The following is a 20248-nucleotide window of genomic DNA, read 5'->3' as shown; positions in this document are numbered from 1 at the left end:
GCCTCACCTCTAGAGAGACAGACTGACCACCTGCACCATATCCCTGTTAGGAATTTATCTTTTACTGAGCTGCTGTTTTCCCAGGTGTTAATACACTTGCTAGAGCCTCTACCAAATGTGGCCACAAGCATTGCTTTGCAGCAGAGAATACTATTCTCCTGTCCCTGAAGAACCACCATGTTTTTATGGAAGGGAAGGGTTAGCAAACACTCATATTCTTCTCTCCTTGGTCTGGGTTGCCAGAAGTGTAATTTCCTTCATGTTATAGAGGAGGAAATTATGTTGGGAAGGAGTGAGATTACTGCAGGAAGTCAGTGGCAGAGGTTTGAACAAAGCCCAGGTTTCCTGGTGTTGGAGCATCTCATCTGAATGCTCGGTGTGTTTCTGCCAGAGATGGCAAAGCAGTGGCCAGGTTCTGCAGGACACTTGAAATCTTCAGCCCTGCCTCAGGCAAAGGAAGCTGACATCTGTCCTACAGACTGCAAGGAAAAAACAGGGCATTTTCCTTTTCCAGTGTTGCTGCATATAGGGCATAGAATCTCTCACTTGGGGGTCAATAGAAGGCAGGACTTTGAGTGTCAAGATCAGGACTAAGTGTCATATTTTTATGTATTTAACTAGCAAATTAGGGGGAAGATGTATATAAAATACAGTTAGGTATAAATTAGCAATAGTGAAAGTTACAAATATGCAGGTGATTCAAAGGAAACTTATCCCAGAATTATCTTTTCTTTACTATTACTTCTTTTTTCAGATGTCCTTTGCCTCAGCCTTGGATTTTGTCAAATTACTCTAAAAGCTCATTTCTGAAAAAATGTGTTTTAAAAATAGTCTAGGTTATCTGCAGTCCAGACTATGTAGTCACCCCACCATGTGTTGTCATTTAATAGCTGTTGGATCTTGCTCAGCCTATTGATGATTTGGGGTTTCCTTTTCACAGTGCAGCAAATCCCTTGGAAGTTAAGCATGCTGTGGCTGGAGACCTTAGCCTTTACTATAAAAAAATTATTAATTTTTCCCATCTGTCACCTGTGTGACTGCAGCAATTTCAGCCTAGATGGGCTTGAGTGAGACAGTAGGTGCTGACTTTGGGATGGCAGCTCTGAAGGCTTGCAGGCATTGTCAGCCCTGCCAATGGAGCAAACGTGCAGCTCACACTGCTGGGACCCTGCACCTTCAGCAGCAGTGGAGTGCAGAGTCAGAGGGAATGCACCAGCCACCAGGCACACGCCTTCAGGGGACGGACAGGCTGGCATCTGTGTATGGTCTTGTGATCAGTAGGAACTAACAATGATTTGGATACCATTTTTTGCAGTCTCCCAAAGTACTTCTTGATGTATTTTGCCAGAGAAGAAACCTTCTTAGTCTGCAGTAGCTTGTCTGTGCTGCTTGGGATTCTTTGTCCCCTCATTTGTTGAAATTTCCATTCCTTTTTACTTCAACATATGTTAGAAGATAGTAATTTTTTAACCTGCATAAATGCAGCATCTATTTCATAGTAATATAAATTTTCCCCTACAGTTCCCTCTTTTTATTGCACTTGAAAACAAATGCATTCATCCAGTATGTTCAGCATTAGATTCACTGCTCTTTTTACAGTCAGGGTATTTGATCTTGCCCTTTAACCTACTGTAACCCACTTGTAGCCCCTTCTTTTTAACAATATCAAGTGAAATACTTTTGGAATTGCTGGAATTTAAAACATTATGTTTCATTTTGTGGCTACAGCAATTTTCTTCCCTGTAAATAAATGGTGAACAGAAGTTGGTATTTTATAAAAGAAAAAAAGCAATGTTGAAATAGGATATTGCAGAGGGAGCTCTAAATTAAGTAGTAATAATAGGTATAATACTTCTTTCCTAACAGCCTTTTGGTCTTTTCCTTCTTGATAATTTGTGCTTTGTCTTATAAATTCCCAGGGAAATTAACAACAGGCACCATAGCAGTGACACCTAATCAAAAAGCTCTTATGAAAAGGAGTTTTCTGAATGGGTGAGCAGCTACACTTGGGCCATCTCAAGCAGTGGTACACAGGAGAGGAACTCTGGTGGCACTGTTTTAAAGAAATAAGGCCAGGTTTTTGTCCACTGAACCTAGATTGCAACACTTGCAAAAGCATCACACTGACTTTTTTTCACCAACCAGTGTCATGGCTCAGGGCTCTGTGAGAACCAAAGGCTGTGACCTTTCTTTAACAGTGGTTTCTCAGCAAATGGAAGGTAGATGGCCCTGTTATTGGAAAGCAAATCATTTTTAAGGCTAAAAGGAGAACAGAGGAAAAATACCCATACCTCAGCGGCATAGCTGGCACAAAGCTTTTATTCAAGGCTCATGGTTCTGAGTGGGTGAACTCAATTAATTATAAATGGTTCAGCTGTGTAAAGAGGAGAAGGACTCTGTGCTGTGAAGACACAGAAGTCTCTTTTCTTCTGTTTAATTAATGCTTACAAGACCTACGAAGATAGGTCTTTGTACTAAGAAAAAAACTTTGAAGTACACATGTTTTTCAGAACAACTGAACTTTGGGAAATTTTGGTCACTAGGTAATTACATTAGGTTAATCTAGGTTAATCTCACCCTGTATTTAATACAGTCAGAAGTATTTGGTGTTAGAGTTAAATATAGTTTGTTGCTGTTCATTTCCTTTTTGCAAAGAAGGAAGAAAGTAATGTGTAAAGGAATAAAATGTTTTCAAGATGGTGAAACCAGGAACTGTTGTGCCAAAGATGTCAAGCTCCACTGCACTGTTATCATGCTGTAACTGTCTTCTGCCTTCAGTAGAGTCACAGTGCCAAAATTCAGGTGCAACTGTCCTCATTTTCTCCTCACACTGAGTCGACCTGTTACATGCCTTGCAAATAAGACCAGATAATTCCAATATGTGCATGCTCCACCTTGTGTTGCTTTGTTATACAATTTCCTTGACTTTAATGCCACAGCTGAACTACTGGCTTTCATTTCGGTATTCTGTATTTTAAAAATTATTCTATTCCAAAACTGTCTACAGGTAGTTCTGCTCTGAGTTAAGAGTCCAGAAAGGGAAGAGTTTGAATTGTCACACTTGCCATTGCGTCCTTCTTGGTACACATAAACCATTACCACCTGTCTAAGAGAGTGTTACAATAGCTCTTCTTATTCTTCTCTGTGAGCTCTTATTTCAGTCAAAAGGAGCATTTTGATGACTTCTTTCACTTGTATTAGTGTGTTTGTACTATGACAGCAATGAAGAGTCTTTGTTGTATGATGCGTAATTCCTTTAGTCACTCAAAATTTGTTCTTTAATTTGATGATTAGAAGTAGCAGCAACGAAGAATAACGTGCTTAGTGTAGTGAGTGACTGAAACCATTTGAACCATTAGTAAACTGCTTCTACAAGCACTTTGAATGTTCATTCCACCATCTTCTTAAATTGACAATTTTTTGCTTCATTTTCATGGAAACATTAGGCTAAAAAGTATTTAGATAAGCATAGAGACAAGGAATGTATGGATATTGAATTATGATAAGGGTATTAAAATAGAAAAACAGCCCTTAGTATGGTGTTGCAGGTAAGGATGCTAAGGTCTTGGATTCTCTTTTACATCACGTGCAAAGGATTTTTTCTGGGTAACATTCACATCTTGTTTCTCAAGGACCTGTCAGACTCTCTTGGCGTTCTGCTTGCCACATGCTTGACTGACTGTAATAGCTCCCAATCAGTGAGAACGCTGAGTTTTAATATTGCATGGTCTGGCTGCTAAAAACATAAACTGTTGTTCTAAGGCATTCTTATAGAGACTGAGCAGATCTGAGAAATGTGAATAGATAGAGCTTCTGACTGGCAGAGTAATGAGAAAGGAGGTAACAGGTAAGAGGAGCTGGGGGAGTGGTGAACACCAGGATGGTTTGTTTTGGCACAGATCTTCAAAGGTAACTTTCTTGGGGGAAAAAAAGAAAGATTGACTCAAGGGAATGTTCTTTTCTAAGGTGAAATTCAGTTATGCTTCTCAGACTGTGACTAAAGACCAGCTCAACAGGTGCCATAGCAGGTGCTACTAATGTAAATGAATGCATGAATCGTCCCTGATTTCCTCCCTGATTGGCCAGGTTTGGAGTTGCAAGATATCCCTTCTCTTATTGTCCTCTGCCATCACAAAGCAAGCACTGGGTAAAGTTATGGTTTATGCCTTCCTAAATACTAATTGTTGATTATAAAGCTGATGTAATTTTCAGCTTCTTTCAATCCAAAGGTACAGTCATGTTTTAAGATCAAGGAGAATGAAAACATGTTGCGATGGAGAGGGCTGGTTTTGAGGCACTTGGCTTCTGAAGCTCATGCATTATCTCTTGCTCACGGCTGTGCCTGAAGGCATAATCCAGTCATATGTATTTAACTAAGACTTAAACTACAATTGCCCTGATAAAAGAAAAGAGCTCATGGTTCACAGGCATCTGCTCTACAAGGCAGACATAATACCTGAAAGCCTAAAGGAGATATTGCAATAGGGGCCATTGATAAGAGCTTGCTTTATCTGGGACACCCCAGTGGCTGCACATCCAAGTGAAGAGAGGGGAGAGGTCCCCAGCTCTGCCCATCCCTCCTCTCTTGTGGAGCTGTGCATTACTGTACAGAGTTTATACTTTTGTCATCTCTGAGTCTCCTTCACGGTGCCTCTGATGACACTCAGAACGAAACTCAGGGTGTCAGTGTATATTCATTTTCTGTCTGTTTATCTTGTGGTTTAATATATACTGGTGTAAATTAAAAGACAGACACTAAATTTCCAGTTCAGATTATTTTTCTGAATATCTCAGTGACTCTAAGGGGCCACTACTACAGTGAAATAGATGGCTTTCTGCATGGGAGGCAGAAAGGGCTCATTTTCAGTGTACTGAAGGCAGAGATTTTTTGTCTACTATTCAATTTTGATAAAGTACTGTTGAGTCCATTGTAACCAAGATGATGAGCCATTTTAAAAGAAAAGTGTTGTTTAAAAACTTTGTTGTAATTGTTGCATTTCAGAAGTAATTTTAGATCATCTCCCTCAAATAAGATGAACCATGTGTTAGGTGTTAGGTTTTGCCTGCAATGTTGATTTTCATGCAACGTGCATGAGCGCTAAGGACCAGAGAACAAACTTTAGGCATGTCATTCAGTTGTTATGGACTCAACAATTGTGCAGTTAAAGTACTTTGATGATCGCTAGTTTTTCTCAAATAAATTGCCTGCTTGCTGATGCTTATGATGAAAAAGCCATCCTTCAGCTGATTTACATAAAAACATTGGATGCCTGTAGGCTCTGGAATTTCATTAAAGTCTCAGTCTTAGTTCAGCCCTTGTAATTTGCTGTTTCCAATGACTAAAATGTATCTCTCAAACAGCCTTTCCTTCTCCTGATCAAAGACAGGTAAGTTGTTACAACCCTCTCATTCCCAACTCTCATTCATCCAAACTGGTGCCTATCAGTCCTTTCTTTACCACAGTCCATAAAGGCAGAGCAGATAGATATCACTGTTGGGTTAACTGCAAATAAATAGATTAAATTCTTGCCTTTTGTGGGCTGAATCCTGCTGTCTTTATGAATATGAAAGAAATAGTTCTGTTGGTTTAAGTGGGATGAGAGATGACTCAGTGCCAGCAATGGTAAGGCTGTGTCCTTGTCTTTTTTCTGCCCCCAGCCCCCTCCCCCACTCCCCATCTGAAGATAATTTTAGGAGGAAATGATTATTTTCAAGATGGTGAACTGTCTGAGCAAACAAAATTTCATGTTCACTACTCTCATTACATAATAAAATTTAAGAACTGGAGTAATAGTTGCAGAACATGTGCCGACACAAACTGCAGGTTCTCTTCCCAGCTACAAAAGGGCTAAGACAACTTGTTATTGTAGACATTTAGCATCTTTAACTACGGCATGGGCACTGGCATCCTTCCACTGGCCTTTCCTGTGATGGCTATCTGTGGAAGCTATGACTTGCTCTACTCTGCCTCACTCGGCCTGCCTTGACTCCAGTTGTCAATCTAAATACCAGATTTACTAGGCACTTGATGGTACAGACCCTTGTCCATGATGAACTGGACCATCATGAAGGATGTTGTTGGATGGCTGCAGATTTTAATGCATTCCAAACTCCTACCTGTCTGGAGAGAATTTTAGCCAGCAGATTGACCTTAGATTCCATTGCCATCCCCCTGCAGTTGCTTAACGGGGAGCTTGAATACCAGAGCCCCTGTACATGCATTGTGCTCCCCCCATGAGGCAGCTGGCAGTGCTTCTTTGTTCTAGCAAGACTGAAAGAGTGCTCTGCTCCCTGCTCCCCTCAGATCCTTCTCTACTCAGCCTTTGAGCACCACAAATCACAGGGCTTTCTTCTTAACCATTTGACCCAGTTTTGTCCTTGCTCCTGTTTCCCACCCTATGCTTGTAATACCCCCAGCCACCTCTGTCTCTTGCTTCAAGGGGGGCAAATTGAGAGTGGATTCATATTCTCCTCTTTCATGCTACTTGGGTACTGGGGAGATACCCAGAGATGCAGTCCTCCTGCTTCCAAATGGGGCACAGCCAGGGGAAACTTAGATGTGTATTGCAGAAACAGCCTGTGGTACTGCCAGTTTGGAACACGCTCAGCACAGCTAGGATTTCCTGGGCCTTTAGATAGTAAAATCAAAGATATCTCAAATGAGCATATCAAACTGAATTTTTTAGAGAGGCTTATAAGTTAGATAAATTTTAATGTATTTTTACAGGAACATGAGGAGATATGGAGCAGAAATCATTATATTAAGCACATATTAACTTGGGGGATAAAAAAAAAGGCCTTCAGAAATTTCTCATAGGGAAAAACACCATGGTTTTTCCTAATCCTCAGCTACAAGTTTCTGGCTGAAATTTTCTTCCTGTGCCTTTCTGTAGATACAAGGCAGATGTCCAGCACACAAAATTTTATTCCAAATGTATGTATATTTGAAAATGTAGAAGCATCTAAAAACAGTGTTTATAATGAAAACTGTCAAATAACTTTCTTAATCAGCAACGCTGTTGTACTGCCTGTATGGAGAAATACATAAAAGTGCTGAAATGTATAAGCACACATCCATTCCAGCTGCTAGCATTCTTTAGTAATGAGACTTGCCAATAGTACAGCTTTTGTGAGAGCAGCACATAAGAAGCAGCCTATTGAAATTAGATCTGTATGTTTTCCCTGAACAGGAGTTTATAGAGCCACTTTGTTGTCTCTGTCCTCCAGTAGAAACTCCTAGATGCTTTTATTTTCATAAGGCAAACGTAGTGTGATTTTGTCTTGGGCTCAGGAGTCCACACCTGAAAATCCTCTCAGTGGAGTCATGGGTAAGCAGATACATGTCACTTCCCATGAACAGCATAGTAATAGAGGTGGGTTGTACAAAGCTAGACTCAAAATCAGTATAGTATGGAGCTTGCAACACTGGGGGCTCAAACAGGTCAAGTTAGGACAGAGGAGATTGGACCACTGAATGTGAAGATTTGTGACTACACATTTTTTATTAGTGTAGTAATTTCCCCTACTACTCTTGTCATGGCAGGTAGGTGCTGAATCAAATTATCAAGCAAAGGAAATAAAAGTGGAAGTCAGCAGGGGAGAGTGTCTGCAGATCAACAAAACAAAGAATCAATGATATAATAAATGATAATAATTAGCTCTCCTGCTATAAAGGAGATAACTCCAGCCCTCATTGTGCAACCCTTGGGAAGGAGCAGTCTCTGCAACAATTTCTGAAGATAAAAGAAATACTAAGATTATCTTACCTGTTCTTCAAATATCATTCACAAATACAAATACTGAAATATATTATTGATGCAGAATTATGATTATTTGAATGTTCTAACTGTGCATTTCTGTATCTTGACAAGTGTGGATTTTTTGCTTACATTAAAACTTGATTAGAAATTTTCTGAGTGTTCTACTGCTTGTTTTTGAGCTATTAGAGCTCAATATTTCCTTGCAAATATTTGTGCCTCATATTGCTGTTATGTACTGGTCAGCTTTAATTCTGGCTCCAGATACTTCTTTCTTGCTTGCTAAGAAGTGTTATAGTTATCGTAAAGGTGCGACTATAAAATCTCAAGTCTTGCTTTTTCTCCAAAGAAGTCTGTTGTGTTTGTGCACATTTTAGAGCAGAGCAAGGAAAAAGCCATCAGAAAATTGGAAGAAATTCTGCAACAGAGATTAAAGGAACACATCTGTTTAGACCTTGTTTGGTTACTAAACTGTTAGTTGCTTAAAAACTGAGGCGCTTTTTGAAAGCTGTAGGTGGTTGTGATACTAAAGAAATACTGTGAGGAGATGCAGTCTACAGCTTAAGGAAATGCATAGTCCATAGGCAGCTGAGTAGCAAACCAGCTTGATGGTTGTAGTGCCACCATTGCCTGTTGGAGACAGCCAATGCTTGGAACAGGCAGTTTTTCTGATAGAGCACCAGAAATAAGAGCCATTGTTTGCATGGAGCAGCAGCAGGCCTACATGATGGAAATAAACAGTACCATGTATCAACACTGTAAGTAAAATTAGATCTGCCAGTAATAACTTTACTTTTTGTTATGAGTATTAATTCTTCTCATGATGTTGTACCTGACAGGACAGGTACAATATCGTGAGAAAATACCAAAATTTATCTAAAAACTATTGATGCTTACGGAAAGGCTCATGCTGATGCAGGAATGCTAGGTTTCACCTCTTTGTGTTGCACAATTTACCTTCTCTCTACAATTTACCTTCCAGTGATATTCATAAAGAGGAGATGGGCACTGGAGGCAGCAGCAGGTAGAGAAGGAAGGTCAGGCATGAGAGGTGGACATGAGGTGTACATCAGGTTTCACAGGTAGCTGCTGATACAGTTCGACATTGTGCTGCTCCATGCTGCCTGAAGGTCTCAATGACTCTTTCTTTCTTAAACTTTGACTGACTTACTCTTTCCCTGTCTGCCTTTCCTTGCTTTGTTTCTTTTTCCCTGCTTTCTTTTCTTCTAGTCTCTTTTAGTCTTGTTTACACAGTTCTAGTCTCTCTGCTTTCTCCCCTGTCCCATTCTGTGCAGTGATTTTGTCATAATCTCAATTCTCTCCTCTCCTCCCATCAAAGACATTGCTTAGTCACTTAGTTCTGCATATAAACTGCTTTTAATCTCTCTCTGTTTTGGTTTCCCATTGTAATTCCTTGTTCTGGTTTTTCCATACGCTTCTCCCAGTTTCCCTATTGTATTCAAACAGTTCTACCCCTTCCATTGACTCACAGCCTTCACTTTGACACAAGCTGTCTCCACTTCTAGAGACCATCGTGGCTGCTTTAATTCAGAATGGTACCACAGCGATTTGATTGTAGCACAGCATCATATATTTGTTTATTCCAGTTCTGGCTCCTCTCTAGGGAAAACTTTATGACTCATAACTTAATTGCTTTGCTGTCTGATTTGGTTCACTTGGTTCCCAACCACTTACCAGAGACAGCTACCTTTTCATTACTGGTTTTGACACCTTTCATTTTTTATGCACAGTGTTTGCCCAAAAGAGCAACAACAGCTCTTTTAGTAATAGATTGAATTGATCAAAAATGACTCAGTTTTTAAGACTGGCATTACTTCCCTGAGAGGTTTTTACAGCAGTGAGAAATGCCTACCTAATGCTTAGTCACCTCAGCTATTTAACTGAAACAAAAAGTGTCATGGGAGTAAATCACAAGCTTGTTGAAGTGCCCCAGGTGCATCACACGCTCCTAGCAAACACCAGATGATGCTTCCTGCCTCCCCCAAAGAATATGGTCTTCCTTGAAATACTCACTAGGGTGTTCTGGGGCTTCTTTAGCTCAACAAGAGAAATTGTGTAGTCTTGGCAGAGCTTTTTTTTTTTATATTTGAAAGAATAAAACCACCTTTAAGTGAAAACAGCCTCTGAGATCAGGTTGACCTTAGTAAGCAAGGAAGAAAGAATTAATTACAAGATCAAGTGAACTTTTGAGAAGACATTTAGAGCAATTTTGATAACTCTGAAGGAGTAGGAGTGGAAGTATTTTAAAGGGAAAGGGTATCAAATAAACCAACAGGTCAAGTAACACTGACAGAAAAGTGGCTGGATGATGGGAACTAGGAGACCTCTTGGAGACTTTAAACATTCAATACCTCCAGTTGCAATTCATCAGCAGACCCTACTGGATTTTACCTCCTCTCACTTCAGTTTCATAAGGAATTGAGTGTTTTCAGGGACTGGGGGGTTGCACAGCCAGTGTAAACTATTGCCTAAGTTATGTTCAGGTAGTAAATTAATGTTCCAGTTAATTTGCCAAACTGATTTGGTAACTGAGATAACTCAGGGCTCTGATAGTGAAATAATTTTTGTTAAATTGACTTTTTTTTCTTGTGAGAAGGATGAAGCCCCATGTCAGAGTTTCTCTGGCAAAAGTCAAACTTCTCAGTGCTTTCCTCTGAATAGGGAGTGGTCTCTGTGGTGTCCAGGGATGAAGTACATCTCAGTTCCCCTCCCTTCCTCATAACCTGTGTGGCCCACACAGATGCTTGGTGCAAGGAGGAAAACAGAATCACCCCTCCTCTTGCCTAGTTCTGATTGTCTTGCCTTGCTGTGCCTTGAGGGCCTTCCTTTGGGGCAGCTGTATTTTTTATGCATCTGTGATAGTTACAGTGGTGAACCTGAGCATACCACTGGGGATTTTCATATTTATACCAATGCAGCAGAGAGCTGTAACACAGTCAGTGTATGACAGTGTCATGGTACAACCCCAGCCAGCAGCAAAGTCTCACACAGCCGCTTGTTCACTCCCCCACCAGTGGGATCAGGAAGAGAATTGAAAGGGTAAAAGTCAGAAAACTCATGGACGGAGATAAAGACAGTTTAGTAGGGAAAGCAAAAGCCATTCACACAAACAAAGCAAAACAAGGAATTATATCACCACTTCCCATGGGCAAGCAGGTGTTCAGCTATCTCCAGGAGAGCAGGGCCCCATCACATATAATGGCTGCTTGGGAAGACAAACACCATCACCCCAAACATTCCCCCTTTTGTCCTTCTTCTTCCCACTTTATACACTGAGTATACACTGAGTATCACACTTTTTACACTGAGTGTGATGTCATGTGGTCTGGAATATCCCTTTGGTCTGTTTGGGTCACCTGTCCCAGATGTGTCTCTTCCCTCTTTTCTATGCACACCCAGTCTGATCCTCAGTATGACAGTACAAAAAGCAGAAAAGTCTTTGGCTCTGTGTGAGCCCTGCTCAGCAACAGCAAAAGCATCTTTATATTATCAACCTCTGTGTTCAGCAGAAATCCAAAACATAGCCCCATACCAGCCACTGTGAAGCAAATTACTCCAGCCCAAAGTGGCACAAATGGAGATACCAAGCCTGGTGTAAAGGGAGTACAGTGCTGTTTTGTTCTTTATCCATGTGAATTGCTGTGTAGTTGCCATGGGCATGACTATTTCCAAGCATCTTTAGGCATCTCATCTCTTGGGAGATTTACAAGATTCACTGACATTTTTCTAATTGAAAGAAGAATTTAACCTCATTACTTTCTGACTTCAACATCATAACTACATTTCTGGGTCCAGTGATCTCTAAATAATTAGAGATGAAAATTACAATGGTACACATCTATTTTTGACTGGGGATTAACTAGACAACACCTGCTCCTGAACTGTGCACTCTGCCATGTAGCTAGGGCAGCAGGACAGAGTTAAATGGCCTCCTTTATTTCAGAACAAGGTAATCTACAAGGCTACAATCCAAACAGTCTTTGTAATTACATATTATTTACAAATGCCAGCTGGATGATATTCAGGTTAATTTATATCACTGCCTTACCAATACTTCCAGTGTTTTCTGTTCATCTGCGGAGGCAGTGGTACCAAGTCCATAGGTTTCTGCACCTGTTTTGGAAATGTCTCAGAGGTGATTCAGGAATGCAAGAGCAATCTTCATATGGATTAAAATGTTAGGACCTGTTGCAGTGAAAAACATGGCATCAGCAATGTTGTATGTAAAGAATGGTTCAAGGCCAAAAAATGGCCAACTAGCATCCTAATGGCATTTTTACACCTAAAGAAATTGTATAAAATTTTGCAAGCTTTATACTTGCTCAAGTTTCATCTCTCCATTGAAAATAGACATTTGCATTATATTTTCAATCTGAAAGCAGTATGAACAAAAAGGGGAGAGAGGAATCTAGAAAAAAGAAAATGTTGCTCCCCTGATGCTTCTAGAGCAATTTCTCAACCCATTAAGGCCTCCATACGATATTTTCTCTCAGATCTGTTCTCTGAATGAAATCTTGACGTTCATTTATCACCACCTCTACCACTGCTTGATAAATGGCTCCCGCTGTGCCACTGTTTTGGATTGAGTGAGACACTTGCATCTCTCTTGAGTTACTTTCTTGTGGTTTCCACCTGTATGTAGGCAGTTTGGTTGCAAATACGTGAAACTGAGAGGATCCTGCAGTAACCACATGTTTTTTTCCAAATACTTATTCAGTCATCTTAGTTATCCTTTGTCCTTGAAGGTGGTACAAATATCCAGGTTAACTGCATGTGGACATATTCTCTCTTTCTGTTCTCTTTAATACTTTTAGTTTAATTAAATGGATTCTTTTAAAATTTTCCTGATGCACATGCTACCTGATTTCCTACTTGTCAACCTATGACAAGATTTCCTGCTGTAGGGTCTGAACATTGTCATACAAGCTAATACCTGAAGTTATATTTTATTAACAACAAAAGTTAATTTTTTTTTAAAAAAAGGCTTCTCTTTATTCTAGTTCTCAATGTTCCATGAAAACTGTAGCTAAAAATCTCCAGGGGAGAAGAAAATTAAGATTTGAATAATTGGTGAGAACTGCATGTTTTAGCTATTGTGATATCCTCAGCTTTTGCTGTCCTCTCAGCGAGTAAATGAGTTAGCTGCTGAGCTGTTGAAAGTCCTGTAGAGAAAATTACAATGTGAAAATACAATCTGGACTTGCAGTTTTTCTGTCCCACAGGCTCTTCCAGCTTTTTTTGCTGCCAAAAGGAAACAACTGCTGCTCCCAGGTGCAATAGCAGGGTCGCTGGCTCAGCTGTACTGACACCTCAAGTAAATCTCTTAAAGTTGCAGAATTTCATTTGGGGGTAGAGTTATGAATCCAGCCCCAGAGTGGGCCCCACAGCCCTCGTGGAGGTGCTGAAGGACTCTGTATTCTGTTCCAATTCTTGTGGAATGCTGTGAAGTAAATGGGACACATGTACACATTGTGGATATAGTGGGAGAGGCTGTATTTTCACTGTATGAGCGAAATGTGCACCTGGTCCTCTGGTGAAGAACGGGCTGTGGGGATGGAAAACATGGTTTTCACAGATTAAGTGTGCTGGCACTGTGCTCCCCATCAATGGACATTCAAATGCTGTGCATTCCTGCAGCACCGCTCAGGTTAGAGGACTGGGAAGCCCCCTGAAAGTGAGCAGTGCTCAGAGAACTTGGGAACATCACCTCTTTGCTTTTCATTTCCCAAGTGACATCTGAAAGTTGGGAAGGCCTTACACTTCTAAAATTATTTTGTCTTTCAAAAAATATCAGGATTTCTCTTTCCACGTATGTTCCTGTGTATGTACCAGGGTGAGCATTTCAGGCCTGTGGTTTTGAGGGTGTCCACCACTTTTCATGTCCCAGGTTTTACTTCCACCTGGACTGCTACATGGTTGTTTCTTGGATCCACAACAATCCACAGCATCATAATCTGTGGTTGCAGGCTCAGCTCTTAATATTTTTTGTCACAGCTGCAGTGATTTCAGTAATTTTGTTACTGGTATTAAAACTGCAATACAATTTGTATGTTAAAACACGTAAATGGGATTTTTTTATTGTTTTCACACATGGACTGTAACTGTAGTTACAGTCAGCATTTTTGTGGCTCTACCAGCAAAGGCTGGTGTTTTCTCTGAGCTACAGCAGCAGCTGCAAAGCAAGGTCTTAAGGAAAGTCTTGGAACAGATGAACATTTCCGTGTCATTATCCAATTAAAACTAGAAGATGTGAAAGCTGCTTTTATTTAAACAGGCATTTTTCAGATCCCACAAACATACCTGTTACACATGTAACGCTGCATAATTGCTGGGTTCCAACTGTACCGAGGTACATACCAGGCTAGTTCACATCTAGTTTACTGCGGAAGAAAATTCTAGCATGCCAGCACGCAGGCCAGGATGAGCTCCAGCAAGTCACCAGTTCCAGGCATGTGGGCAAATAGCAGCACTTTGCATCTGTTTGTAGTCACGGACCAACACGGAAGGTGGCTGGAACTGTCGTTCCTTCTTGTAGCAGACAACTAAGTGGAGTTGTGAGGGGCTAATTAACAAGAAGCTGTTTTCACTTCTGTGCCTCAATACAGTTTTTGAGATGAGTTTCCCTCAATATTATTTATTTGAATGCCAATGTGGCAAAAAGCAGCACTATGAGCGTCAAAACTCATGACCTTTCCTGTGTTCCTCACCTAATTTAGATCTTTAGAAGTCAGTGGAAATAGACTAAGGTAAGGTGTCTGTTATTCCTGAAAATGCTTTAGTGTAGTAACTGTCAGAGCAGTTTATCTGTGGAGATCTACATCCTTGCCCTGACCAAGGCCAGAACAAATTGGCACAGTAAAACCTGTCAATGAGCAGCAATGCAATCTTGTCCTAAGGAAGTTCCTAAATTTCTCTCTACATTAGTGCTTGGTATGTCTGAACAGGGAAGATTTATATGTCCCTACTTTTTTTCTTCCTAAAGGATGCTGAACATAGGCTCTAAGGTTTGTCTGTGGTAACTTCTGCTCAGAAGAGGTTTGGATTTTAACTGTTTTAAATCCATGAAACAAACTCTAAATTTCATGCTGACAAAGGGGAGGATCAGCGGCAGGAGGTATCCTGTTGTGCAATCCAGCCAGAATGAACCATTTGCAATTTAGCTACTTGCCAGCCCTGTGCCTACGAGCTATAGCTGGTCATGAAGATTACCCCTGGCAGTTTTTCTAATCCTAAATATCCCTTTTGTATTTTTTTTCAGCTGAAACAAAGATCTGCTTCAAGTACTACCATGGCGTGAGTGGGGCACTACGAGCCACGACTCCAAGTGTGACAGTGAAAAACAACGCAGCTCCTGTAAGTTATGTTTATTTTTATTTCCATGTATGTTCTATTGTCACTGTGCTATGCCTTCCTTTCCCTGCATGCTTTATATATCTTTATATCAAAACAGAACATATTTGCTCTTCATTGTATTGCGGTACAGTGAGTAATCTTTCCATGAAGATGTGGTTTTGTATGCCAAGAGAATGTAGATTCAGCTCTGAATCTGTCACTGATAACATCTGTGATTTGGGGCAAGTCCCACATCCTGACTGTATCCTGTTCTGTAAAGTTCTCTTGTCTCTGCTGGATGCTGTGAGATTTGGGTGATACCCCTAGAGGATTTCAGATCCTTGGACAGTAAATACAGTAAGTGTCGAGAAAGGGAAAAGATTTTCCTCTTTTAAAGTGATTTTTTCAAAATGAGCATCTTTACAGCAGTGCCTCTGAGTTCCAGGAACAAGCAGACTGTGACATGGCCCCATCAGTGGTAAGAAGTAGGCACTTGGGACCTGATCTATCAAAGGACCGAACATCATTTTTGACAGATTGAGGCTTCACTGAGAGCAATTTTGATTTGCTAGAGCCTAGCAAAGCTCTGTGGCTTAGATAGCTCTAAAAAGCTATATATCTAGTCTGGTATTGGGAGATTTTATCACCCTGAGAGTGAAACATCTTTTAGAAGCCCACAAAGAGACTTGATGACCTCCAAATCTTGTCTGGCTATGCTGACAGTGTTTCACTGCATGCCAGGCTTGGCAGAGACCTGCATGAGCTGAGAAGTTGTATTCCAACCAGCATAAGAAAAAGACTAGTACAGATATTGTTTAGTTTGGAAGATGAATTCCGGAAAGAACCGTCTTACCTGTGGGTGTATGTCAGTTTCAGTGGACATCACTTAATTTTTTAACCTTTTTTTTAGTGTTGTTTGTTTTTGTTGCTCTTGTTGTTGTTGCTTTTTGGTGTGGGTTTTTGATTGTTTTTTTTTCCCAGTCCAAACTTAATATTTCTAGAAAGGCTGAAAAGTCTCCCATGCTGTGTGTTGCTGTATGTGATTCCACCAGAGCCAGAAAGGATTCATTTTTTCACCCTTGAGCCATGAAAAGACTTTTGATGGTTTCTCCTTGCCTTCTTTTGATACACAATATAGCAGCAAACTAGATGCTGGGTAGGGGCTGCTGTACATCCTACATTTTTAGGCCTAAAAGACATTCTTGTCTCGTTGCACCTTTCTGATGTGCTCATGGTGAAGCCATTCATCAGTTTTAGAGCCTGGAGAGTTTCCTTTAGCTGTCTTCAGAAGAACATTAGGATGTGGCCTTGGATATATTCATTGTGAGGGATGCTGAAGAGTTCTTTTTAGCCTGTAGTGAGTCACATCTTTTTGCCCCAGGACTTGTTTCTGATTTCCCAGTTGTTGTAATATAGTGGGATAATATCTGCCATTGATTTAGTCCCTGTTTTCTCTGAAAGGTAAGCCAGCCAACCCAGGCAATAAATACCATTATGCTGAGAGATTAGAATTTGTTTTTGCATTATTCTCATCCATGTCTTAGACCTGAGTTGGAGCCAACTGCACAAATTTTTCAGCTCTAGTATGGAAGGATTACTCTTTAGTTATCAAGTATCAGCAGTATGTATGAAATTAGTGGAAGAATGTCTGAGACCTGTGCCTTTGTAATATGCAAATAGGTAATCTCTCCAAGTTCTTTAGCTGAGACCTTTACATATGTATTTATGGGGAAATTAAACAGCCATTCACTTTCAGCCAAGGCAGGACTTGTGTTTAAAGGAAAATCCTCTTCATGCACTACTCATGGTCTTTATAGAAATCAGATGAGCTATTATGACCTTTAGTTGAATTTACTGTACACAATTAAAAACCAAAATATGATTAAAATAATGGTTTTCTGTCTGAGGACACAACCAGTGTCCTTGGAAATAGCATTCTTTTTCTGTAATCTTCTAGTTTTTCCTGCCTTTCTAGGTTTCAAAATAGCCTGTGTGGGTTTTTGCAGACCACAAAGGCCAGCTAGCAGTGCTGTAGGTGCAGCATCTTTTTGTCTCTTGTTTTCTTCTTCGTGATTTTGTTGCATGACTTATTTGATGCATTGTAAGGCAAATACTAAGTGAAGACAGGAAAAGCAATGAAATGGCAGCAAAGGTTATGGAGTATGAACTTGGACAGAGCCTTCTGTATGAGTGCAAAGAGGGAAAAGTGCTATAGATTTTAAAACTCCTTCAGAGTTTGGAAGAAAATACTGGGCTGACTCTTGCCTGTGTGAAGGCTTTCAGCTAAGTGTGATCCTCCAAATTCCATTCCCAAATGACACCATCAGATGGCTTTCTCCATTTGCCTCTCTGCAGTACATGTCCAACCTTTATTACTGAAGTATTTGTATGTTTCATAGCATCCTGTACCATTGGCAAATGATGTTACTCCCACTGCAAAGGTGGGGAAGGGATAACAAGGGATAACAAGGGATCTGCTTAGCCCTTCTCTTTTCTTGGTTCTTGTGGGCCTCTGCACTAGCTGCTGCTGGGATATTACCATGCAAAGTGCAGGCATTATCTCTAGAACTGCAAACACTCACCTTTGACTGTGACTTCACTATTTTATGCAATCTGTTAAGGGCTGTGACACTCTAGCACCATGCCTGTAGCTCATGTCAGAGGTCCCTGACACTTCTTACCCTAGTGAGACTTTACACACGGGGCCCTTCTTGATGGAGGGGAATGTATCAAATTCCTCAGTTCTCATTGCTCCAGGGGTTCAGAGCACTGCCCCAGGGTGTTGGGCATGGCATTTCTTACAGTACCAACAAAAGCTGTGGTCTTCCAGCTGCTGTGGCCTCGGTGCAGAGAGGGCCTCTACTGCTCAGAGGAAGCTTTCTTCAGATCCTGGGACAGCTTCCTGCACATCCCGTCTGAAAGAAGCCATCCTGTGGTCTGTGCTTAGAAATTGACCCTCTATTGCAGCCAGTAGGAGTTTAAGCAGTGTCTGATGGACCTAAGTGTGTTAGAAAAAATAGTTTTACAGGGAAATCTCATTAGGGATCTTATTGTGGGTGTCGAGGCTGAAGTATTTTGAAACCAAAGAGAGTTTTGCCATTGTAGTGATAGTGTCATAAATTCACTGACTCTTAGGCTGTCAGTAGAGGGACAGAGGGAAGAAGGCTTTGTGTTTTTTACATAAGCAAACCTTTTTGTTTGGCACAGCTTAGGAAAAAGATCTAGAGCAGGTGTCCTTTGAGAAGCAGCATTTGAGGACAGGTGACCTTCTGAGGACAGTGTTTTTACTGCTAGCACTAAGTCATCTGCAGCTGATGCCAGAGCCACCCAAGTGGGTTCTGTCCAAGCCTCCGAGCGCGTGGCAGCTTCTGCATCAGGGGCAGCAGCTGGCATATTGGCTGCTTGGTGTGTGTCCTGTCAACAAGTCTGAAAACACTGATAACCAGCAGTATCCTAACACCATGATCTAAAACAACAGCAACAAAAAAAAAGAATCCTCCATTGTCTGTCTGACTGCAGTTTGCTGCAATTGAAAAGGGGAAAGAAGCTGGAAGTAGTCATGCTGGGGGCTGTAAGCAGTTGCCATTCTTGTTCACATGCTGCTGAGACTGTCTTTAACTGGCAGTTGAAAGGAATCCCACTTCCAAAGGGAAAAAAAAAGCTGCCACGTAAGTTGGTTGTCTTTGTATAGCACCAGTGGTGCTTTAGGCTGAGTAGCATCTCACATTTCTTGTCTTATGAATGTTCTGCTCCGTTTGAGTTTATCCCCTTATGCTGTAACCCAGTTATTAGAGCTGCCTTGCCTGCTGATTAGGATGCCCTGCAGTTCGTTTGTTGGTGAAAAGTCCTGTCACATTTTATTGCCTGTGAATCATCAGGCTTGAATATCTGGGAATGAAGGTCTGTGCACTTTGGCCAATTCATACATGGCAGAAGCTTAAATGTGAATTTGGGGCAGCAGATAGGCCTGGGGGTAATGACAGTAAAAAAAAGCACCTGCAATTCTGGAAAAAAAGAAAAGGAACATCCTGGCTGACTCCTTTTTTTTCTGAACTAGTGGAAAGCAGTGTTGCTTGTGCACAGGAATTTATCTACTAAAGCATAAACATTACCATGGTATGGATGAGCAAATGGTTTTCTCAATAGAAAAGAGCATTTTTGCAACATCTGGAATGTTCCTGTATTTGTTATTCTTCATTTATTCATAATATTGTCACCACTGATTCAACTTTACATCAGATATTGTTGTAGAAAGAAATACAGGTTACAGCAATTAATTCTAGCAATAGGGAAGTGTTATATTGTTAATATAAAAATAATTCAATCTGAACAAGGTTTTCTTGCAGTAAAATAAAGCTGGCATGACAACAGCATGCAGAAGAAGAACCTTTTTCCCTAAGAGTTTATAGCCTGAAAAGATAAATTTGATACATCACAATTAAAAGGCAGTAAGTGGAGAATCAATGCTTTAGCCTCAGGACAAATGTCTTCACTAAATTGGGAGCATTCACTCACTGTGTATTTGATGCAAAGAACCTCAGCTGATTGAACCTCTGGAGCTTTCATGCCACTGGCTTTCATGCCATTTCTGTCTCACAGATCGTGGTGGGACTTGTCAGATACTCTTGGCATTGTGGGAAAAGCTGTGTAAATTGGAGCTGATTATTGAAAGAGACCTTTTCTTCGTTGTGTTTGTGTGGAAGTGCTGCCTCAGCTGGGTTTCCCACAGCAGGAATTACTGCTTGATAAGCTGCTGCTATTTGATGGTGACTGATCATTCCTGAGGACTTCCTGCTGTAAATATTTGCATTACGTGCTGTCACGTCAGAGCGTGGGCTGCCGAAGAGTGTTTGATAATGAAGGATTCTGCTTCATTTCCATACATGTGCTGCAAGACAGGAGAGTGTGCATATACAAGCAGCTGTATCTCTCATTCTGTTGGAAGGCTGGATTTTAAAATCTCACCTGTGTCTTCTTTTTCACTTCATGTCTGATTATGTGATGAGTGAATTTTAAAACTGTCCATGTTTCTAGGACATTGCTATGGAACAAATGTAAAAGTCTGATTTGGAGGGTGTAGGTATAGTTATACTTCAACAGATAGTAAATGAAGAGGGAACAGAAACTTCTAGTGGCTT

At 40.7% G+C, this 20248-nt stretch overlaps 1 protein-coding gene across 4 annotated transcripts in view; it reads left to right on the top strand.

Moving 5' to 3' along the window:
• Positions 1-20248, top strand: part of HECW1 (HECT, C2 and WW domain containing E3 ubiquitin protein ligase 1) — a 253036-nt gene that overhangs the window by 116258 nt on the left and 116530 nt on the right. For all 4 annotated transcript variants that reach the window (XM_066557176.1, XM_066557193.1, XM_066557201.1 and 1 more), the window contains one exon: positions 15037-15131. In XM_066557176.1, coding sequence (XP_066413273.1) covers positions 15037-15131 — 95 coding nt within the window. The remainder of the gene's footprint in view (positions 1-15036; positions 15132-20248) is intronic.

This window comes from Molothrus aeneus, chromosome 1 (assembly GCF_037042795.1).
Source record: "Molothrus aeneus isolate 106 chromosome 1, BPBGC_Maene_1.0, whole genome shotgun sequence".
NCBI lineage: Eukaryota > Metazoa > Chordata > Aves > Passeriformes > Icteridae > Molothrus > Molothrus aeneus.
The sequence above is the reverse complement of the archived record's forward strand: the minus strand, read 5'-3'. Positions and strand labels throughout refer to the sequence as shown.